Source organism: Saccopteryx bilineata, chromosome 10, assembly GCF_036850765.1.
Source record: "Saccopteryx bilineata isolate mSacBil1 chromosome 10, mSacBil1_pri_phased_curated, whole genome shotgun sequence".
Taxonomy (NCBI): Eukaryota; Metazoa; Chordata; class Mammalia; order Chiroptera; family Emballonuridae; genus Saccopteryx; species Saccopteryx bilineata.
The window spans coordinates 27398335-27423372 of record NC_089499.1 but is presented as its reverse complement, the minus strand read 5'-3'; the positions used below and the strand labels follow the sequence as shown (position 1 = coordinate 27423372).

The window sequence follows — 25038 nt, the reverse complement described above, 5'->3', positions numbered from 1 at the left end:
TTCTATCAAAACACTTCCATAAAAAGTATAGCCATATAATGTTTGCTTATTGTTTGTTCTTAGACCACTCTGTTTTAGGCTTTCGGGAAGATTCCATATTTCAGAAATAAACAGGTTTGTTCAAAGAAAAGAGATATTCAGACATAAGAGATACACTTACTAAAAATAAGCAAGCAAAATTACTAAAACACTTGGCCAAACTGGCTTAAAAATACTTCAAGGATAATTTCCTGGATACTGCATTATAAAAATCTTAATCAGATTTTTTTTATATGCCAAGCTGCAATACAAGTAGTGTGCTGGTCGTAACTAAGTTGCTTCAAATACAAATACATCCAAGAACTTTATATAATAAAAGTAAACTGAAACTTCACTGCAAATAAGCCAACAGTGGAAAATTGTAGTAGTTTGATTCTAACTAAATATCTATCAGCACAAAGCACATTTAAGATTAACTTGTATCACCTGACTAGCAGTGGCGCAGTGGATAGAGTGCAGGACTGGGATGCGGAGGACCCAGGCTCAAAATACTGAGTCGTTGGCTTGAGTACAGGTTCATCCAGCTTGAGCGTGGGATCACACACATGACCCCATGGTCACTGGCTTGAAGCCCAAGGTCACTGGATTGAGCAAGGGGTCATTCACTCTGCTATAGTGCCCTTCCCACACCCTCAAGGCAAATATGAGAAAGCAATCAATTATTGTAACAACTAAGGTGCCATAATGAAGAATTGATGCTTCTCATCTCTCTCCCTTCTTGTCTGTCTCTGTCACAAAAAGAAATAAATAAAAGATTAACTTGTATCTTTAACATAGATTTCAAGTCATGGTACATACAATTGTGGGAGGCACGGAACTCATACTCCAAAGGTTTAAATCGCTTCCCTCTCTACAAAAAAATAAATAAATAAAAGAGAAAAGAAAAAGTAGAAGAAGAAAAGGCAATTCAAAATCAGGTTAAGTGTAAGTAATAGATTTGAGAGATTTAAGCTAATTTCCTTCCAAATATGGAAGGAAACCAGCATCAATTTGAAGAGAAAGCTGTGCTCTTCTTACTGACCTTTAAGTGAGTCTTCCTTTTATCTATATTTTGTATCATTAGCTCACGTTTCTCATGTAGCCAACATAAAAGGAATAAAAGGATGTTTCCTGATCTGAGCCAGCCACAGACCTTTCTACCCAGGCACGAAAAAAAAAAACCCTCCACGGGCACAATGGACATCACAGACCTGCTTCTTCCCTGCAAGGCTAAATGACTTCAAATTGGAAGATGTTTACAATACTTTTCCTGGCACATATAAAGTAAAATCTGAAGAAGAAAAAAACAAGGCAAAGGTTACCATTTTCTGCTTAAAAATCTATTAATTTCCTTACAGTTCTCTAATAAGCTTACAAACATATTCAAATATAGACATGAGCAGCATTCACCAAAGTACTGCTAAGTGTTTGTATACAGTTTATATTTACTGAGGTTAGCAAACCTTCATTTTCATAATCCATGTGACCCTGTTTCTATACATGACATGGTGTAACTGAGGTTTGCACTTTTCAAGGTGAAAAGTGTAATTCACAGCCCAGAGGAAAGAGTTGTCTGTGAGACTTGGATTACAAATTAAGACTTCTTTGGATCTTGGATTCTTGCAATATAATCACTGCCTGATCCATTTTTAGAGGAGTGGCTTCATCTTGATCCAATGAGGACAAAGCTACCATATAGGTCTCTATAATATCCTGTCACTAAAGATTCATGTATAACTGTTTCCAGTACTGAGTATGCGATACTGAATTGTAATGCAGTCCAAGTTTTTCATCCACTTTACACATATCACCAGGAAAAATCTGGGATCATACAGAGTTGTAGAAACTGCTACCAAATATTTTCTCTAGAAGCATCCTTTTCATTAAGTAACAGGCTCCCCTAAATCATTTCATCTAATTATATAATCTGAGTCATTTTCCATTATTAAGATTCATTCATCTCTGTTTTAACACTTTGGTCTTACCTTTGGTGAAAAGCTCTGGAGTTTTGGCCCTGGCCGGTTGGCTCAGCGGTAGAGCGTCAGCCTGGCGTGCGGGGGACCCGGGTTTGATTCCCGGCCAGGGCACATAGGAGAAGCGTCCATTTGCTTCTCCACCCCCCCTCCTCTCCTTCCTCTCTGTCTCTCTCTTTCCCTCCCGCAGCCAAGGCTCTGGTCTCAGCAGAGCGACGCCCCGGAGGGGCAGAGCATCACCTCCTGGTGGGCAGAGTGTGGCCCCTGGTGGGCGTGCCGGGTGGATCCCGGTCGGGCACTGTCTCTCCCTGTTTCCAGCTTCAGAAAAATACAAAAAAAAAAAAAAAAAAAAAAAAAAAAAGCTCTGGAGTTTTATGTGGAGGAACATGGGGTCTCCCCTTATTCCACTGAAGAAGGGGTAGGAATTAAGAAGAGGGAGAAAAGATGTTTCCAGCTGTGCTAGCCCATGAAGAGTCAGCTGTCTTCTCCACATGATGGTTTGTTCCTAACGTGAACAATCCCACACGCTGCCTGAGCTGATGGATTCCCTCGTGTTGATTTCATCCAGGAGAGCAGCTCCAAAGGCTGCTGCATTTATCATAAACCATGCCCACAACCTCAAGCAATTTTCTGATTTCCTGGTGTGGGAGGTCTGGTCTTGTCTAAAACTATCAGCCCTGTGAGAGCATCTTATTGATAGAATCTCCTTATCGAGTGGATGGCCATCTCTCCATGGAAACTGACTCATCTGTGCCAATGGTGGAAGCAGGTTGTGCCCTTGGCTCTCCTGAGTTCCACCACCATGTCCAAGACACGACCATGCCCAAGCAACATCAGTTCTCACCCAGGTCAGCGGCTCAGCAACTTCCATACAAGGTACAGTGACTCCTCCCTGATTCACTAGTGCAGGCAATATGTCCAATTGGCACTCATGACATCCTGATACAATTACTTACCATGGGCCAGACACTGGAGTTACAATACAAAGTAGAACAAGGCAATGACTCATTCGTCATTGGACTAAGTGCCATGTCCCCTTCCTTGCTGACGTCGTCCACAAACTGCTCCAAAATGTAGCTGGCTCATGATCGCTCTCTCCAAAACCACTTCTTGTCATACTTCCTGGGGGTTTCATGCATGTACACACACTTCCAAAGCCTTGTTCTTTTACGCCTTTAACGTGAAATGATCTTACCTGCCATCCTACCTCAGCCACACACCGTTACATTTATACCCTAATCTTAACTGTGCAGAACAGTGAATCCCCTTCAGTCTCAGCCATCTGACTATCTGACCACCGTCTCCCATCTCTCCTACTCACGTGTTCTCCTACTAGGACTGAGAGGATGTTCTATCCCTTCCTGCCACAACTTGGTGGTCTTCCTCTTTCTGCTTTTACTTTCCATCCTACCCATTTTAATTTCATGGACAATGATTCTGATCACAAACACATCAACTCTTAACTTCCTTACCTTGTCCTTGTTTTTATATTCCTTTTGCTGTTAGTTTCTTTAATCTTTTTTTATTTTTCTACTACAGTTGACGTTCAATATTATATTAGGTTCAGGTATATAGCATAATGATTAGACATTTATATAACTTACTGTGTGTTTCCTTAATAAGTCTAGTACCCACCTGGCACCATACATAAAATTGACGATATTATTCACTTTTTTCCCCTATGCTGTACTTTACAACCCCATGATTAAGAAGTACAAATTGGCTCTTTTATTTGCTTTCTTGATTGTCCAGAAAATAACCGTGTTTAAATCTAATACTCTGCCCGCTTCTCACTAGCACGGTCTCTCCTGCAGGGGGTTAAAACATACAGTTATGCTGATGACAGGTCTTTTGCATTACTTGGGTTAAGAGTCACAGTCTCTCCCTCCATACCCCTATTTGCTAGCTGTGTAATCTTAGGAAACCTATTTAAATTCTCTGTGCCTCAAATTCTTCATCTATAAAATAAAGTATCACTGCTCATTTCAAAGATATTCACTAAGGGTTAAATTAATTAATTCATGAAAAGCAGTGCCTGGCACTTAGTAAGCTCTAATAAGTGTTGGCTGCTACTGTTGCTATTACTAAAAATATCTTTCCGTGCTTAAAAACACAGACTTAATCTAAGAGACACAGGTAAATCCTTCATAAATATTTCATTATTTCTGAAATATGACAAATATTGATATAAAAGAAATGAACAATTTGTTTATATATTAGACCTTAAATAATGATTTACATATATGGTTTTGGTAGAATATCTATCAGGCATGCTTTTTTTCAAAATGAAGCTTCCTTTACTGTTTTTATCATAAATTTCATTTAAACATGTAAATGAGAACAAAAAACTATAAAGAAAATCTATAATGAAGGACCACCTACTAGAAACAGTTACCATTAATACCTTGGAATATAATATAACCTACGCTATCCAATATGACATCATGGTTATTTAACTTAAATGAAACCAAAGTCAAAATTCTGTTCTTTGGTCACACTAACAACATTTCAAATATTTAGTAGCCATGAGTGACTAGCAACTACCATGTTCTTTTCTTTTCTTTTTTTTTCTGTATTTTTCTGAAGCCGGAATCGGGGAGAGACAGTCAGACTCCCGCATGCGCCAGACCGGGATCCACCCGGCACGCCCACCAGGGGGCGATGCTCTGCCCCTCCGGGGTGTCGCTCTGTTGCGACCAGAGCCACTCTAGTGCCTGGGGCAGAGGCCGAGGAGCCATCCCCAGCACCCGGGCCATCTCTGCTCCAGTGGAGCCTTGGCTGCGGGAGAGGAAGAGAGAGACAGAGAGGAAGGAGAGGGGGAGGGGTGGAGAAGCAGATGGGCGCTTCTCCTGTGTGCCCTAGCCGGGAATCAAACCCGGGACTTCTGCATGCCAGGCGGACGCTCTACCACTGAGCCAACCGGCCAGGGCCTAGCAGCTACCATGTTGAACAAAACAGATATAGAACACTACCCTCACCCAGAAAGCACTACTGAACAGCACTGTGCACACCTCTTATTATACACATATAATTGAAAATTGAATAGAAATCTGAATCTACATTTTATTGTGATTTCTTTTATTTACCTACAATATAGTGGGTATAATTCAATGTCAATAGATGTGTTTTGTCTACCTCCTATATTCCATCACATTGCTGGAATGTGTTCTGGGGTCCTTCATGTAGTCTCCACTGTCTTGCAAAAAAAGGTTGCAACTATTCTTTAAACCTACAGACACTGTAATATTTTCATTAAATAAATGCATTTTAGAAGAAATTTCCAAATGTTTATTTGTTATATCAAATAATATACATATTTTCTAACCTTTGGATATATGTGGTCAAGTCTTCTGTAAAGACTCAGATATATTTTACATCACACACATTTCTTCTAACATAGTTGCTTGTTATTTATTCCTGTAAAAATGACAGTAAGATACAGGAAGATGATGGTATTGGACATAAGAAAAAGTAGAAAATAGTAGCATACAAAAACAAAATAAAATCTCAGACTGGCAGTTGCTTAAGAGGCCTAAAAAGCAACTGAGATTAAGAAGCCAGCGAACATCATGAAAAATTAAAGAAGGCATCGTGAATGGATTCCAAAATATTAAGAAGAAGATGGACAATGTTAGCAAGATGATAAACCAAAAGAGCCTCTAAAAAAACCAAACAAATGAAACAATAAAATAGAAAATAACCAGAAAAAAATGTTAAACCCACAAGAATATTATAATTAAATATGAAGCAAGTTAAAATGTATTATAACTTTGAATCATCTGCGAAGTGTAACAAAATAATATTGATTTGTCCTTGACCCAAGGAACAAATAAAAGATTTTTAACATACACAGTACACAATCATATCACAAACTTAAAAGTGGATCCCCTTGACAAAGAACAACATATTTTCAAATCATGAAATAGAAAAACTATAATACATGAAAAACAAATAGACACATAATTCAGTAAATCCTTGTGTTATCATCTAAGTAGTATTTTTCCTTTCTGTACAGAGGTTACAAATACTTTTGATTTCCTTTCAAAGAACAAACATGTAAGAAACATGTAATAATAAAAACTCTTCATGTATATATGTATATGTGTCTGCGTGAGCACATGTGCATGTTTTAAGCAGCTTGAGATTCAATGACTTTGAGTTCCGTTGACCAGCTGGAGATGGAAATCAAGACACCAAACCATGCAAACTCTATATAACCAAAGCTCTGCATTTATATATACTTCACAGGTACCCTGATGTGCTTTATTATTGTGCATTTGTAAAATGGTCCTCACACAAAAACAGCACACTGCACAGGAGGTATATTTTGATGGATACAAAATACAACATTTTAGATACATTGTTGTTTTGAGTATTACATATTTTTCATGACTTTTCTTTTAGAATCACAATCCTTTCTTAAAGAAGGAGTTATAAATGGGGATTTTAGAGGTGGGGGAGCAAACAGCAAGGGCAGGCCTAGCAGTAGGACAGAGAGAGGAGGCGAAGAATAAAGAAGCCAAACACCGTGGTGTCCTTCCCTCCTGATCACAGAAACTTCTGTTTCAATAAGAGTCTAGCAGGCCTTGCATGCTACAATTCTGTTTCCCATCTGGTTATCCTTATAGCTAAGATTTCAAGGAAATATAAATATATGGTTATAAGTATAAATAATAGATATATTAGATAAATAGATAGATAGATAGATAGATGATAGATAGGATTGTTATGGTTTAATTCTTTAAGAGATGGAAAGAAAGGAAACATCTATGAGCACATATCAAAGGTAAGGCCATTCTAATGGGATATTTCTGAGTTTAGTCTATTCAAAGTTATCCTGAATTATATGTAATTGAGCACATTGCCAAGTAAGGTTTTGGCAAAATATTTAAGAGAGGAAAAGATGACATAAAATAGCAAGAACGAGAGGTAAGAGTGGTAACAAAATGAGAGACTGCTATTAAGTGAGCAAAACATTTACTATTCAGACAATGCCCTTCACTATGTATAAAAAATTGGATAGCAAGTTATAATAGGACCGATGTTAATGTGAGCATATTAATTATAGGAGATGTGCTGGAATGAATGTTAGCACATAAAAAGAAAATTCCATCATTGAGATTATCAAGAAGTTCATACACATAATTACATAGTACTTTTCCAGTCTTAACACAATAAAGCTTTCAGATAGGAAGAAAAATAGACCAAAGCATATCATTATCCCCAAATTTATAAATGAACTTGAAATGTTTTTAGGTTTCCAGAAGTTTGTAGAGAAGAAAATACAAACTTCTGAGTAGCCATGAATCACAATAATAAGTATGTTAAGAAATCTATATAGTTGGTTGAGAATTGATTCTTCTCAAGACCCTGTCTATGACTTATCAGTTAAATGCGAGAAAGTTAAATTCAATCACTTATTGCCTAGCAATAATTGATATTTTAAAGATTTTTTTCAATATGGTGAATTTAAGGTGACTTTGGAACATCCAGTTTGAAAAGTCTAGTAGGAAGCTTGAAAGTACAGTTATAAATGCTTCAAAGGGCTGAGTTATATTTTTGAAGTACTTTATTTATATTTCTTTTAGCACTATGTCAGTCAGGATATGTTAGGTTTTGCAGCAGTAACAAAATCCTAAAATCTAAGTGAACTAAACAAACGAAGACTTACTTCTTGCTCACACTACATGTTCATTTAGGTCCACAGGTCCTCCCTCTATTCGAAGTTATACTCATTGAAGGTCACAAGCTATCAAGACCACCACCATATAAAACAGTCCCTGTGATGGGGAAAAGGAACCCAACAAAACACGCCAGTTTTTACAATCTTTTGCAGAAAAATGAGACGGTACTTCCTTTCACATTGTCTTGACCACAGTAAATATGTCATAACCTTACTTCAGGGGATGGGGTAATGCTGGAATTACAACCCCCCCCCCAAGTGACCAGAAAGAGGAAAATAAATATTATAAACAGATCGCATCACACCAAGCAATCAATATGTCCTATTTTAAAGTATTTATTTCCTCCTTTCCCCCAATTAACTTTTAGTTCCTGGAAAGAGAATGTGAAATCTCATCCATATTTCCAGGATTTACACTGGACATTCAGTAAGTATTTGTTGAATGAATAACAAGGAGAGACAGCATTATGATATATTTTAGCATATTCAAGAAGTAATGTTGGAAACAGACCTTTGGGATGTTACATAAAGTTCATGTGTAATCATTCAAAAGTGTCTCAAAAATATGGCAAATTGAGGAGAGAAAATGAAGGAAACATATGGAGACCGCCCTTTCCAAAAGATTGACAACGATGCCAAGGACAGATATAGGACAGCAGCTTAAAGGAAGTTATTCTATACAAACAGAATGGAACACACAGCAGCTCTGGGAGGAAAACAGATGGAAGCAAAGAGTGACGTTTTAAGAGAGAGGATGAGTAATTAATGAAATGTTTAGGAGGCACCAGGAGGAAGTGGATGTGGATCATAAAATAGGTAAGTGGGATTTGGAACAGCAATCTTTTAGAGAGAGATATGTGAATCAGGATGGTTCTAAATAAAACTATGCCAGTAACAGAAGAAGGAAAATTTGAAGATGTGCCTGTCTAATGGTCCTTATTTCATCTGAGAAGCAGAAGCCAGATAATATTCTAAATGTGAGAGCAGGCACAGAATAAAGACTTGAAATGCATGGCAAAATTAAGAATGCCCTTTACAGGATGAAGGTTACTTGGGATTAGAAGAATGACTGAGAAACATTAAGAATGGATGTCCAGTCTGAGTTAAAATTTACGTGGCAAACACTCATCTCCACAGTTATTGGAACCGTCTATATCAGGGGTAGTCAACCTTTTTATACCTACCGCCCAGTTTTGTATCTCTGTTAGTAGTAAAATTTTCTAACCGCCCACCGGTTCCACAATAATGGTGATTTATAAAGTAGGGAAGTAACTTTACTTTATAAAATTTATAAAGCAGAGTGACAGCAAGTTAAAGCATATAATAATAATTACTTACCAAATACTTTATGTCGAATTTTTGCTAGATTTGGCAGAATAAATCTTTATAAAACAACTTACTTAAATCTATCTTTTTATTTATACTTTGGTTGCTCCACTACCACCCACCATGAAAACTGGAATGCCCCCTAGTGGGCGGTAGGGACCAGGTTGACTACCACTGGTCTATATGATTTAGTGACTCAATATCATGATCCTACAAATCATCTTGTTACATATCCAGGTCCAGAACCCAGGAAATGCAAGCATGACCTCTTCCCAGCATCCAGCAAAAAGTGTAATTGCTTGACTCCCTGTACCAAAAAATCTAAAACTATGGTTGACCATTTTTACTTAATTATTGGAAACAAAACAAAAATGTAGTTGGGAAATGACTTCTGTCAGTCACCATTTTAAATCTACTACCACTGGATAATGCTAGAAGAAGACTGGAATTGATTCAAAAAGATATATTGTTGTCCCTCGACTATCAAGGGGGTTAGGTTCCAGAACCCCCTGCCATAGGTGAAAATCCAGGAAGTAGCGACCTTATATTTATTTTATTATTTATTATTATTTTTTTATTTATTCATTTTAGAGAGGAGAGGGAGAGACAGAGAGAGAGAAGGGGGGAGGAGCAGGAAGCATCAACTCCCATATGTGCCTTGACCAGGCAAGCCCAGGGTTTCAAACCAGCAACCTCAGCATTTCCAGGTCGATGCTTTATCCACTGCGCCACCACAGGTCAGGCTATTTCATTATTTATATATATTTTAAGGCTTTATAAACCCTCCCCACATTCTTATAAACCTTTTGTACAGTGTTATTAACCTTTTGCACACTTATTTTGCTTATTCTACCACAAAAAGATAATTAAAATAATATAAATAAATATATAAAAATACCTATATACTGCAAAATCGCGCGATATAGCGAAAAAATCAGTGATACAGTGAGTCCGCGAAAAGTGAACTGCAATAGGACGAAAGACTACTGTATTATGCAAATTCCAAGAGATTTTTCTGTCATGTAGAATCCAATACCTCCCTAAAAACGAGCTGGTATTAGCGTTTTAAATGAAAAAAAGATAGACAGTGTTTGCATTTTGTCTAAAAAAAAATGCAGCTAAACCTGCTTTGGCTATTTGCAGATGCTTTGCTACCTCGGGTGTATTGATGGCATTTAGTACTGGTCTCCTCCATAGTGTGATTGGAACATGAAACGTCATGATACTAAGTATAGGACCTTTTTAAGGTTCCTGTGTATTATAAATATGTGCCAATCATTGCAGAACATAGTAAATCAGGATAAGTTTCTGCTGTGTAAATGTATAAAAATAGTTCAAACAGTTTTGGTATAGAAAAAAAGGAGTCTAGTCAAGAAGAAGTGACATTGAATTTAGGGGTGAAACGATGAACTAGGTTTGAGATGACAATGGGAATGAATGCCAGTAGAAATGAAGGGAAACGATGCCCTACGGAGACAGTAAATGTCTCATTGACAAAGAAACTCGTTATAAATTGCATGTATGCAAAAACAATGTATAGTATCATTTGTTACTTGGCCAATATCATTTATGTTACTTGGCCATAAGATTTTTATTTTTACAGAGGTTTTAAGACAGAATTAGACATATATATTAAAAGTAGTACAGTGTTCAATAAAAAGGTAATTTTAACGTAGAGTTAATTTTTCAAAATGTTTTGCGGGACTACATTTTACTTGAACAGTATGACGAGAAAGAAGAGCTGCAAACAACACGATGAGGCTGGGATTCCCGTGAATTATAAAGTCACAGCCACTTGGTGACATTTCCAATGTTCTCTTGGAAAGTATTCACATTTGAACTCTTACAACTCCTTTCATTTTCTGAAAAAAAATCAGGAACTAGTAAAGCAAGTACTAAATAAACCTTCACAGGACTAACAGCGATGGTTTCTTTCTTTAAAACGTGTACCTGGTAATTGTACTCTTATAGACCAAATTTCTTTTGATTTTTCACAAAAGTATGCCAAGGCATCCTAAAACTAACTTCTCAACTGCTTTAGTCTGTAGATGCACATTACACTCCCATATAGATACATACACATCATCACATTCATGGAATCAGTACACAGTTCAAGGTCCGGACACAGTAAGTACTGCATGGTGCTTCACAATATCCTAAAGAACGTACTCCACTGTGTTCTCCACACACATGACAGTCAACCGAAGTTCAATAACTTATCACCATCATCACTTATTAGACTATGGATTGACATTTCGGTAAGAGCCAACTTTCAAGATTCAGTGCTGTATAATTTAAATGACAAAGCCATTGCATAAAGTCTGAACAATTCTTTCAAAAATGCAACAAACACCAATGCCCTTGAGTGCCTTGTTTGTTACAGGGAGCATGAGAGGCACTGTGCTAGCTGGCACGCATTGCCTCACTACGTGCCCTTCTGTCCACCTTGTGCTTTAACTGTTAGAAACAAAGGAACAACGCTTCATCTTCAGTGTTTCGGTTCTCCTTTAGTGGGAATTCATGAAATAAATGTGAATAATGCTGTATTTCTATTAGATGCTGATAATCAGGGTGATCACTCATTTGGCAAATTTCTGTTTCCTTCAGGTTATAAAAATTGAGAGCCTTCTAATACTATTTGGTTATGCTGCTCCTCTAGAGATCACTAGCTATTATTCCTTTAAACCTCTTATTATTCTGAAACACACAATGTTGATTATTAAAATATTTCATTTGCTTTATAACGATGGAAACTAAAAAAATACACCGCAGCCTTTTGCTGCTGAAAACACTAGTTGATGTTGCATCACAAACACATTTGGGAAAGTGGTTAAGTTGTCAGGTTTCGAATAATCAAAGGGATGAGGGGAAAACAGATTCATTGAATAGCACAGAGTTTCCAAACTCAGCTAAGGGACAAAATGATTCATTATTCTGATGTGGCAAGATCAAATGGAAAGCCAACGACTGGAAAAGCACAAAAATGCAGAGACTGGAAACTTTTAAACTTGAGCTTGGAAAGCAAGCAATTTGCTAAAATTGGAATGTAATAAGCAGCATTAATTTATTGGAAGATGCATTTAGGGGTATTAAATTAGCCTAATCAATTTAGAAAATTATTAATGGGCCCGATAATTTTCCTTAAGGACCACAGCAAGGTATATAAAATAACTTGTCGAAGTCACTTTAGCATATTAGTTTATCTTCACATCAAATATGAATATGGTTAGAAAGTCTATATTAGAGTACATTTTGGAACAATTTTCAAATTAACATTTCATTAGTGCTGCCTTAATACTGAACGTTTATCGATCGCTCTCACGTCCTTTCCATTCACATATTAGCGTTGCCCCCTGGTAAATCACTCCAATGTCTGCTAAACTTACCAGAAGCTAGTTCCCTGTGTGTGTGTGGAAAGAAAAAGAAACTATTCAGGGGAGCACAGAGAACATAGGCTCTGAGTCAGACATGGTTACTTCATAATCCAACTGTATCACCCAAAAGGTGCTTGGCTTTGCAAAATCATTTGACCTTCCTTAGTTCTGTTCCCTTACCATAAAAAAAGGAAGTGTGGCTAATAGTAACACCTGCCCACCAAATTTAAAAGAAATAAGTTAGAAATTACAAGTCACCACTTTTAATTCTGGGGGAAAAAAATTTCAATGTAATGTTTTAGTATCTGCATTGAAAGAAAAAGATAAAAAGTTTTACTCTAAATGGACATAGAAATGTGCATTTCATCATTTGTAATGATAATCTTTTCTATCCAGAATATCACTTAGTTTTTTCTCAAGTGTTCTTATGCATGCTAAAAAAAAAATAAAAATCTTTATTGGGGAAACTTTATTCCTTTTAAAGGCAACTTTTTTTTTCCCCCAGGGACAGAGAGTCAGAGAAAGGGATAGATAGGGACAGACAGACAGAAACGGAGAGAGATGAGAAGCATCAATCAGTTTTTCGTTGCGACACCTTAGTTGTTTATTGATTGCTTTCTCATATGTGTCTTGACTGTGGGCCTTCCGCAGACTGAGTAAGCCCTTGCTTGAGCCAGCGACCTTGGGTCCAAGCTGGTGAGCTATTTTTTTGCTCAAGCCAGATGAGCCCGTGCTCAAGCTGGCGACCTCAGGGTCTCAAACCTGGGTCCTCCACATCCCAGTCTGATGCTCTATCCACTGCGCCACCGCCTGGTCAGGCTAAAGGCAACCTTTTAACACAGGAATTTTTGTTCAACTTCCTTAAAGTTCTGATTGGTTTCTCCTTAACTTTTGATAACTTAAATTCATAGTTTATGAATAATAAATAAGAATTATACCAGTAAATGAAAAGGAATTTTTAGAAATACAAAGTGCTCACCAAAGTCCATAAGAATTAAAATATTGGTTTTTTGGGGTATTTTTTTTTTGTATTTTTCTGAAGCTGGAAACGGGGAGAGACAGTCAGACAGACTCCCGCATGCGCCTGACCGGGATCCACCCAGCACGCCCACCAGGGGCCACGCTCTGCCCACCAGGGGGCGATGCTCTGTCCCTCCAGGGCATCGCTCTGCCACGACCAGAGCCACTCTAGCGCCTGGGGCAGAGGCCAAGGAGCCATCCCCAGCGCCCGGGCCATCTTTGCTCCATTTGCTCCAATGGAGCCTTGGCTGCGGGAGGGGAATAGAGAGTCAGAGAGGAAGGGGGGGAGGGAGAAGCAAATGGGCGTCTCTCCTATGTGCCCTGGCCAGGAATCGAACCTGGGTCCCCCGCACGCCAGGCTGATGCTCTGCCGCTGAGCCAACCGGCCAGGGCCGGTTTTTTGGGTTTTTTTTTACTGACACAGAGAGAGTCAGAGAGGGGGACAGATAGGGACAGACAGACAGGAAAGGAGAGAGATAAGAAGCATCAATTTTTTGTTGCAGCAACCTTAGCTGTTCATTGATTGCTTTCTCATATGTGCCTTGACTGGTGGGCTACAACAGAACTAGTGACCCCTTGCTCAAGCCAGTGACCTTGGGCTTCAAGCCAGTGACCCTGGGGTCATGTCTATGATCCCATGCTCAAGACAGTGACCCCACACTCAAACTGTTGAGCCTGCGCTCAAGCCAGCAACCTTGGGGTTTCAAACCTGGGTTCTCTGCATCCCAGTCCAACACTCTAATCACTGCACAACCGCCTGGTCAGGCTGAAAAACATTATTTTAAAAGCAATTTCCAAAGGTCAAATTCTCCTTTATAAGATGCTAAAAAACTTAACTTACCAAAAGCCATCAATTAATCAGTAATTGATCTGTGTCTACTTTACTCAGGAGAGAGAAAATAAAAAGGTTTCTCAAAATCTGATAGATTATCATACTATTTCTAAGGCAATTTTCAGACTATCTTTAGAACCTGATAGCTATTTTGCTCAATTTTCTATAAATTTTATGTCAACCACATAGCAGAATGTATTTATTCACTCAAACAATGTTTTGGGATGTCCACTTTGTTCAAAACAGTGACAAGCATTGCAGGAGATAGAAAGATGAATAAATCACAATCCCTGCTATAATGAGATTATTATCCTTGGGATTATGTCTATTATTCTGTAGATTATTGATACTCATGTAGGACTGTGAAGAACTATCAAGAGAGATTTAAGTTAGTTCACTGTACTCAACTTATTAATTCTTAAGGCAAATATGGACTTGCCCACTGTTCTCATCTAGACATATCTATATCCCTACCATTAATGGAAAGTGTCCCTTTTCTCAGGTTACCCTGTGTCAAACTGACTCCAGCTTTTCACTCATCACAAAGAATGTCAGCACTCCGAATCTGTCAAAGTAAGTTGCCTCAAGCTGCCATAAAACCATGGCTAAAAATGTCATTAAAAGGAAGTAAAATTCATAAAGCATTGTCTAAGGGGTACGTAGCCTTCTCATCCTTCTAGAAACATTGAAATATTTGAAGTTCAACGAGACCAGAAGGCATCCCAGTAAGTAAACTGCTCTGTACTTGGTAAGAAAGATTCCTATCACAGTCTTTGCTACATTAACAAGGACGTAGCAACACTCAGTTCCCTCTTCATGAAGATTCATGGGAAAAATTCTCTTCGGTCTCAGTAAAAGAAAGGTTTTTTTGTTTTTTTTTTTGAACAATAGAGTACTGATGATTGCTTCTGTGGGTCTGATAATTATTTAAACACTGGGACCAAATTTATGGACCAAGTTCTTTGTGTGGATATTCCCTGGGGTCCCCAAATTTTTTACACAGGGGGCCAGTTCACTGTCCCTCAGACCGTTGGAGGGCTGCCACATACAGTGCTCCTCTCACTGACCACCAGTGAAAGAGGTGCCCCTTCTGGAAGTGCGGTGTCGGCTGGATAAATGGCCTCAGGGGGTCGCATGCGGCCCACCAGCAGTAGTTTGGGGACGCCTGCTAGAACATAGGTTGGAGTGCTTTTTTACTTACCTTTCCTACTTTCAGGGAATTTTTCTTTGTCATATGCTTCTCAATGGCACATTGTGTTTGGTTTTTGGTTTTTTTTTTTACCTTTTGCAGTATAATTCAAATGTGCCTAATCATATGTACAACTTGATGAATTTTTACAAGTGAACAGACCATGTAATCAATACCCAGATCAGGAAACAGAGTATTTTCTGTCATGTGCCTCTTTTCTTACCAATTAATTATGATGTATTTACAAGATAGTTGTGCTTAAGTTTGAATTTGATGCAATTGAAATTAAGCTTTTTTTATTTTTTCTGGCTTTTGTTGGTCACATTTACATATGTGAGATTATCCATATTTTAGTCTATACTATAGTTTATTTATTTTCATTCTATTCTAATCCCTTATTTTTAATTTAATTTAGCAATATTTAACACTGTTTTTTTTTTTTTTTTTCATTTTTCCGAAGCTGGAAACGGGGAGGCAGTCAGACAGACTCCCGCATGCACCCAACCGGGATCCACCCGGCATGCCCACCAGGGGGCGATGCTCTGCCCCTCTGGGGCATCGCTCTGTTGCATCCAGAGCCATCCTAGCACCTGAGGCAGAGGTCACAGAGCCATCCTCAGCACCCGGGCCATCTTTGCTCCAATGGAGCCTTGGCTGCAAGAGGGGAAGAGAGAGACAGAGAGGAAGGGGGGGAGAGGGGAGGAGAAGCAGATGGGTGCTTCTCCTGTGTGCCCTGGCCAGGAATCGAACCCAGGGCTCCTGCATGCCAGGCCGACGCTCTACCACTGAGCCAATCGTCCAGGGCCTTAACACTGTATTTTTAATATTTAAAATTTATTTATCAATTAGAGAGAGAAGGAAACATTGATTTGTTGGTTCACTTAATTATGCATTCATTGGTTGGTTCTTATAGGTGCCCCAATTGAGGATTGAACCCACAACCCTTGGCTTATTGGGATAATACTCTAACTAACTTAGCTACCCAACTAGGACTAACTTTGTTCTTAAAACATCCTAACCAATTACCAAAAAAAGGTAAAGAAACGGCAATGACTTCTTAGATATAATAGGCAACAAAAGAATAAAATAGCCCAAAGTTTAAAATTTTATATCAGAAGTATTAATGAGGCAACTCATAGAATGGGAAGTATTTGCAAATCACAAACCTATTAAGAATTCAGATTCAGAATTTATAGACAACTCCGAAAACTCAACAACTATAACATAAAAACCAAACCACCCAATTCAAAAATGGGCAAAGGACTAGAACACACATTTCTTTGAAGAAGATATAAATAAAAACTCAATAAGCACATGAAAAAGATATTCAACACACTAATTGCTAAGGAAATGAAAAACAAAACTATAGTGAGATACCACTTCACATCTATACATATTAGGATCCTTACTATTAAAAAATATAAATAAACAGAAAATGACTGTTGGTGTAGATCAGAGAAACTGGAACCCTTGTGCCTTGGAAATGTAAAATGGTATAGCCATGAGAAAAACATTACAGTCTTTCCTCAAAAAATTAAAACCTCAATGACCATATAATCCAGCAATTCCACTTCTGGATATATCCCAAATTAACTGAAAGCAGCCTCTAAGGATATTTGTAGACCCATGTTCAGAGTACCATTACTCACTATAAAGCAGGAATGCAACCTAGGTGTCTACAAATGGATGAACGAATAAACAAAATATAGCACTCAATTGAATATCTCCTTCCTTAAAAGGAAGGAAATAGAAAGTCTGCCACATGTCACAGATGGATGAACCTTGAGGATACTATGCTAAGTCGAATAAGCCAGTATAAAAAGACAAATACTGTATGAATCCACTTAGATAGGGCACTAGAGAGTCAAAATCATAGAGACAGAAAGTGGAATGGTGGTTGCTAGAGAATGGGGTAAAGGTTAATGAGAGTTATCATTTAATGAGTATAGAGCTTTAGTTTTGCAATAAGAAAAGATATCTGGAGATGTGTGATGGATGTACAACTATATAAATTTACTTACTGCCACTTAGTGGCATACTTGAAAATGGTTAAGATGATAAATTTCATGTTATATGTGTTTTATTACAATTAAAAATTTGAAAAAGGTAAATAATAACTAATTAATTAGTGTCTATTCACTAAGAGCAGAAAATCAACTTATTCCCTTTTAGAGAAAAAATGTAAAAAATAAACAATTCCAAAGAATGATTCTTAACTTATCAATTAAACCAAAAGTCCAATTAACCAGATACCTCATTACTTGATATTTATAGTGAATTATAGCATATGGTTTATCTTTCTGAATATTTTTATTTATTTTGTTAAATTTGCTCCTGGATATTTATCCAGTATAACCAGAAGGAAGAGGGTCAAAAGTTGTCTCTTCCTACCTGTGTATGTACAAATTACTTGACTCAGTTCCTTATGTCTAAAGTAAATTTAATAGTAATTCTTTTCTCCTAAAATTTTGAGGTTAAACTAACTCTACTCAACAATACTACTCACTAAAAGTTATTTATACACGGACACTCTACGAGCCCAGGGCCTCACTTTTCCTGACATTGATGTCCTTAACATTATCATTCTATAAGCACATGGTAATCACTCCTCAAATATTTATTGACTTTATTATGTTAAAAGTAAGGTTAACAAAAAATAATTAATTGTCTTGAAGTCAATAATCCAAAACATGGTCAAAATCTACACATAAGACAATATACTTTAAAAATATAGGAAATTTCTGGTCCTTCTAGCATTTTCCACAATAGTTATATTAGTTTTTATCTTTTCATATATCTAATAGATTTTTTTTAAAAAATAAGAAGGTGATGATTGTAGGAGGCAAAATGATTTGCATAGCCTTCCGCCCTACCCCCCAATACATCAGATCTTAATCTTTGAAACCTATAAATGTGACCTTATTTATAGGAAAAAAGTCTTTGCTGATGTGATTAAATCAAGGATTTTAAAATGGAAGGTTAGCCTGCATTATCAAGGTAGGCCCCAACTGTAATCACAAATGTTCTTCTAAGAGAAAAACAGGGGAAAATTAGACTCACAGAGAAGACAATGGGAAGACAAAGGCAGAGATCAGGAGGATGGTGACCACAAACTAAGAAATGCACAGCCACCTGAGGCTGCAAGAGGCAGGTACAGATTCTCTCCTGGAGCCTTCTAAGGGAAAACAGCCCTGCTGATGCCATTTAGCTCAGTGACACTGATTCCAGATGTGTGATCTCCAGCACTGTGACAGAATAGATATCTGTTATTTTAAGCTACCAAGTTTGGGACAATCTGGCTCAGTAGTCACAGGAATCTATTACCTGATGATGATTAAAAAAAGCTAACATCATGGCATATTCACTTTTTATGGGACACCATTTGAAGCACTTTATAGATATTATCTTTGTAGGTCTTCAATCAACCTCCTGAGGTAGGTCATTTATTATCACCATTTTATGGATGAAAACACTAGGGCAAAGAGATGTACAGTAAGCCCACGCAGTCCTCACTGTTTATAAGGCACAAACAAGGATTCAAACCCAGGCATTCCAGTTCTTTAAGTCACAGTCTTAAACTCTATACCATGTTAATTATCTAATGTCAAATTTTACTATGAATGTAAAATTATAACAACCTGATAACTCAGCCCAGTACCTACAACTTTCATTCTTAAAATTCTAGGTGATCTGGATAGATTCAGTACACTGAGACTAACTTCTCAACAAATGCAGTTTTAAAATCTCTATTTCTCAGGATGCCCTCTATAGTTTCATGTGTTTAAGTAAAAGTAAAGATATTACGGAAACATTTCATTAATTTTTCTTTCATTTCATCTGAGGGTCGATGAGTCATTGTTAAAGGGAAAAAACCTAATAATTTATAATTATACATTATAAAATAGCAGCAAATAATTTGTTAGAGATATAAAAACAGAACACATGACAAGATCACTCACACACACACACACATAAAAACCACTAAACAGAGAACATTTGACCCATATTATGAAAAACCCTTAAAAATATCCTCGTCTGACCAGGTGGTGGCACAGTGAATAGAGCATTGGACTGGGGTGCGGAGGACCCAGGTTCGAGACCCCGAGGTCGCCAGCTTGAGTGTGGGCTCATCTGGCTTGAGCATAAAAGCTCACCAGCTTGGACCCAAGGTTGCTGGCTCGAGCAAGGGGTTACTCGGTCTGCTGAAGGCTCACAGTCAAGGCCCATATGAGAAAAAACAATCAATGAACAACTAAGGTGTTGCAACAAAAAAAAACTGATGATTGATGCTTCTCATCTCTCTCTGTTCCTGTCTGACTGTCCTATCGATCCCTCTCTCTGTCCCTGTAAAAAAAAAAAAAAAAAAAAAAATCCTCAAGTGAATCTACCTAACACTGTACTGTAATAATATTTCTTCTTCTTATGGAAACAGATAGTTCCAATGAGTAATCTACCAAGATCAGTGCTGTTTGCTGTGAGATGGGCTACAGTACTGCATGGAAGTACGAAATCTCTTTACTGCAGACTTCTTCTCCCTTAAAAGACCTACTTAGGAATCCCACATGCCTGCTGTTTTGGTAGATATAATTCTATATACAGATCATAGAGAACTGCCCCTTTGTATTTCAAATTGGCAAAAAAAAAAAAAATTAAAGAGACAGTTGGATGAGTACTCTATAGACAGAGTAATAAGGTCATTAAAGGGTCTAGAGAACCCTACCCCAATCGAGAACTTCATGTGAGTATTTTCTACAGATTCATCAATTGGTTGGGTTTCTTTGAAACCCATTCTTTAATCTAGACAAAATACTAAAAATGGTACCAAATTATCTGGACATGATTAAAATCACAATGGGAAAAAGGCTTTGTGAAGAAATTTGAATCCTCTCGGCTTCTTGATCTCCTTAAACCTCTCTCTTTGCAATTAAAAAAAAAAGTTAAGGCTGGGTTATTCCAGAAAGGGGAGTTATTGCTAATTTTATCAAGCCCTGGAAGATATAAATGAACACATTTTAGATGTAGCATAATTTAAAAAATAGTCCACAATGTGTTATCCAATTGTTCAACAGATTATTTTCACTAAGAAGTTTCAGGTAGGTACTCTAATTGAGCTGAGGTTTTCCGAGGCTATTTAAGTGCTTGCTTGATTTTCAACCCACAGGCTTTAATTTAATAAAAAGTCTTACTTTGGAAACTTTGTCAAAAACTAAAAAAGTGTTATCCACTTTGAGTTCTAAGCACTTGAAACATTCAAAATTACAAATCTTTCCCCAATATTAGTTTCTTCATCTATGAAATAATTGTGACTCAGATATTCAGTTTAAATCCATTTCCAAAAATCTGGTTGTTCAGGCCCTGGCTCAGCGGTAGAGCATTATCCTGGCGTGTGAAGTCCTGGGTTTGATTCCTGGCCAGGGCACACAGGAGAAGTGCCCTTCTGATTCTCCACCCTTGCCCCTCTCCTTTCTCTCTCTTTCTTCCCCTCCCACAGCCAAGGCTCCACTGGAGCAAAGTTGGCCCGGGCACCGAGGATAGCACCATGGCCTCTGCCTCAGGTGCTAGAATGGCTCCCGCTGCAAAGGAGCAATGGCCCAGATGGGCAGAGCATCGCCCCCTGGTGGTATGCTGGGTGGATCCCTGTCAGGCACATGCAGGAGTTGAACTGTCTCCCTGCTTCTTCTAACTTGGAAAAAATACAAAAAAAAAAAAAAAAAAAAAAGTCTGGTTGTTCAAATCACCAAGTAATAGCAAAGTATTAGTTCTATTGTGCAAAAATGGAATTTAGATAATTTCTAAAACATAGTAGAAAATTTGTTCATGTTATTATAAGGTTAACCTATTTATAAGACTCCCACTGTAATAAGATATTTTTCAAAAACTCAAGTTTATAATTTAATATAAAATAAAATATAAAATATATATTTAAAATAATATAATAAAGTTTAATACTTATTACTGAAATGAAATGTTAGTCAGTTTAACAACTTGCTTATCTACTTCCAAAAAATAAACAAAACCTCTAGGCTAGTTATTACTATGCTATTTTTACACTTTGAGTAAAATCCTTACAATATTCAGAAATGTATTGTTTCCTTACAATATTCAGAAATGTATTGTTTCTGGTAGTTAGGCAAAATATGAGTTTTTAAAGATATATCTATATCAAGAAAGAAACAAAATTTCTACTTGATGCAATGCTAAGTTATTAATAGAAAACACAATTTAACCCTAAAACAAAAGAGAAATCATGGCAATGCATAACAGAGTAATGGAACAGAGAAATGTAGCTTCATTTGAAAACAAGATAGCTGCAGTGACAATGAAACATAGTAAAACTCTAACTTCTCAAAGTATCTCTGTATTCCCAAAGCTGCTCTCACATCTTAGATGTTAATATCATTTTTGTCCTAATAGATTTACATGCGTTTATTTGATAAGCCTATTCATGTGCGTGCACATCGTATCTGTGACTTAAGTATATCACTATTCCCCAAACAAGCATAATTACAGCTTGTGAAGAAATATGACGAATGCATCTTATTGACCGTTCTTGCTCTTAGTTTTAAAAACCTCAAAATATTTAGAAAGACTTAATAACTTATATGAAGAACTCATGAATAATGAATTTATAAAGTTGGAGATTATAAGAAAATAATGGAAGATGTGTACTCAGCTATCTTCGTGCACTTGGCAGTAAGACATGAAACATCTTAATTAAATTTCAAATAAAATGAGTCCTAAATTAGACACGAATCTTTTAGCTGGAGTTGTTAATATAGATGGAACACTATGTTTTGTTGATTGCAAATATCTTTATTATTAAAATTTTGATGCACCTAGTAAATAGCAAATCACAACAGGGGGTGCAATTGTTTTTGAAAATACTGTAGAAAATAAAAAGGACATTTAAAAGAAGCTGTTAGTGTCTCTTAATTGAAATCCAACATCTTATTAGGATCTTAACATCAATAATATGCTGTGTGAAATAAGAGGGTATCCACGTAGACCACAGGATAACTCTACAGGGTCATACAAATGTGATGTTAGCACCAGGTGTGTTTGATGTCATAAATCACCCACTGTTAAGAGCACAGCTATCATACAGTACTATTGATTTACAATAAAGAGGCTCAAGGAAGGAACATTGTCAAGGGGAACACCAAGGCCTCAGCATTTAGCCCTCTCTAGAGCCAGCAAGCAGAATTACATAAATGCCACCCAATTTTCATTTGAATTCAGGTCTCAAGTTCTACATTTCTGTTAAACATTAGAAACAGTGGTGGATGAACCGGTCTATCATATTATCATCACTGTACTGTTTTTTATGAGACTTAGAACTTAGGGAAGTCATCCTTCTACTTTTCAAATGAGGCTCCCAGAGGCTGTGTAGCGGTTAATGAAACTGGCTTTGGAGTTCAGTAATCTTGATTTCCAAGACACTAACTCCGGAACTTTCCCAAATTAAATATCTGTGAGGCTCCTTTCTCTTTATCCACAAAATGGTGATGATAAAGTGGCTGCCTTCTTGAGGTTGTTATAAATTTGCAGGGGCTGTGAAGAACTTAACACACTGAACGATGTACAGTAAACGGGAAACAAGTGTTTGGTGTTATTATTGTTGTTGTTTTTATTATTAAATGACCCCAAAAATCCTTCAGCTGCTTTGTCATAGAACAAAAAACAGTCCAGAAATCCTACATTTTCACTTAGGTCCCTTTCTCCTAACTCAGAGTGCTTTCCACCACTTTGTTTACTTAAATCTAAAACCTCAACTCAAGAAGCTTGTCCTTTCCCCCAAGTCTGTACGTTAGCTGCATGAATAGAGTGCTCAAGTTGATTTTCTGAGAAACATCTGGAAGGAAACAAGAAGAAATTGCAGCAAGCCCCAGACACGCTATGCTGCACCAATCTACATAATTTGAAATGACCCATATTTGCCTTTCATGCTTAGGGATCACAGTAAAGTGACTGCATTACTCAGTACAGGGCAAGGGTGGCACGAAACCCAGAGGGGGACCCACCTTTCCAGTCTATTTCAGGGAACATGGTGAACTCGCCTTGAGCGGACAACGTCACAGACACATTGAACAGACCAGCAAACAGCCTCAAGAGAAGGGAGAGCAATTTCCCCCACAACATCTTCGTCAACACCACAGGAATGTCCTAGAAAAGCTTCAGCCCAGGAGTCCCTCGTGTCACCTGCAAGAAGGTAGGGCAGTCTTCGAAGTGAGTTCAAGGTTCCAGAATTGGAATCTCTCAAACACCCAGAACAAGCGCATCACGCGTTATTGTAGCCGCGGCTCAGGCTAAAGCAGGTATCCACGCGGCCACCGAACAAGCCAGAGGCTGTTCAGTCTGAATGGTCAGGGGGACAGATATAGAAAATTGGGCATTCCACAAGGGGTGATGTGACATCATAGTAGGGGTAGTGGGTTCCCGCTGACCTCCATTCGCACCCACAATAAAACTTATCCCGAAACGCAGGATGTCACAAGGTACGAAGACCCTGTGTTCTCCTGTTCTCACTGGGTCTCTGGACTGGGAGAGTGATCAGATTCGCTGGCATTGGTTTATCCTTAGCCTCCCAAACCCACCGCACATGTCAATGTGCTTTCCTGGAACTCAAAGGCTTCTCTCACACTGCTCTCGAACCGTGTGCATACCGACGATAAATTTTTAAAAAATAAAATAGAAGAAAGAAGGAAAATAAGAAGACAATCACCAAGCTGGCCCGCTGTGTTTTCTTATCTCAACAACTTCGCCAGGTTTCCCGAGGAGGCAGCGCAGCGCACACACCCAATAGGAAGCAGGCAGCAGGGCGCCGGTCCCGGTGGCCCAGCCCCGACTCCAGCCAGAGCAGGCTGACCCTGTGGCCCCCCGCTGCTGCCTGCCGCCTCCGCTGCCCCTCGGTCCTCTGCAGCGCGTGGTGGCGGAGACCCCCCCAGCTCTGCACACTCCATTCCGGCCCTGGGACCTCGCGTGTCTTCTCGGCACGGCGCAGCAGGGGTACTGACCGACAGTGTGGGGTCCGGGGTGTATCCGCGTCCGGACGCTCCATATGCCCAATGCACGCGCTCCTTCCTTCCCTCCCGCGGGGGCGCAACCCCAGAGCGGCACCAGCACCCTAGCCAACTCCATTGCCCCAGCCCGAGCCGAGACGCCAATTCTGCATTCAACTTACCTTGGCTGGGCTGAGCTTTCGGCGCCCCCAGGAGCTTTTCTCTCCGTCCTCCCACCGAGCCCTTCATCCTCCTGTTGGCTGCAGCCTGGCGCCCTGGCCCTGGCATTCGGGAGGCGCTGCCGCCCGGGATGGCTGTCCCCGGGGGCACACGGCTGCCCTGCTCTCCCGCCCGCGGCTTCCCCCGCGGTGGTTGCGGAGAGGCGTGAGCGGTGGCCTCCCAGAGCCGTCCCTGAAGCACAGCGCGCACTGTCCCCGAGGCGCGGCTGGAGTTGGCAGTCAGTGCGCCTCTGCCTCCTCCGCGCCCGTGGAGCTCCGCACGCGTCCCGCGCCCGCGCCGGAGCCAGCCTCAGGTGCATCCGGCTGCGAGAGGGGCAGCCGCCCAGGGAGGGAGGGGCCGGCCCGGGGCCACGAGAGAGGGCGAGGGCGAGGGCGAGGGCGAGGG

The 25038-nt window shown here is 38.9% G+C and overlaps 1 protein-coding gene across 1 annotated transcript in view; it reads right to left on the bottom strand.

Moving 5' to 3' along the window:
- Positions 1-24834, bottom strand: part of ZNF385D (zinc finger protein 385D) — a 910525-nt gene extending 885691 nt beyond the window's left edge. Inside the window, exon 1 of the mRNA XM_066244601.1 lies at positions 24597-24834. Coding sequence (XP_066100698.1) covers positions 24597-24702 — 106 coding nt within the window. The 5' untranslated portion in view covers positions 24703-24834. The remainder of the gene's footprint in view (positions 1-24596) is intronic.
- Between the last annotated feature and the right edge of the window lie 204 nt (positions 24835-25038).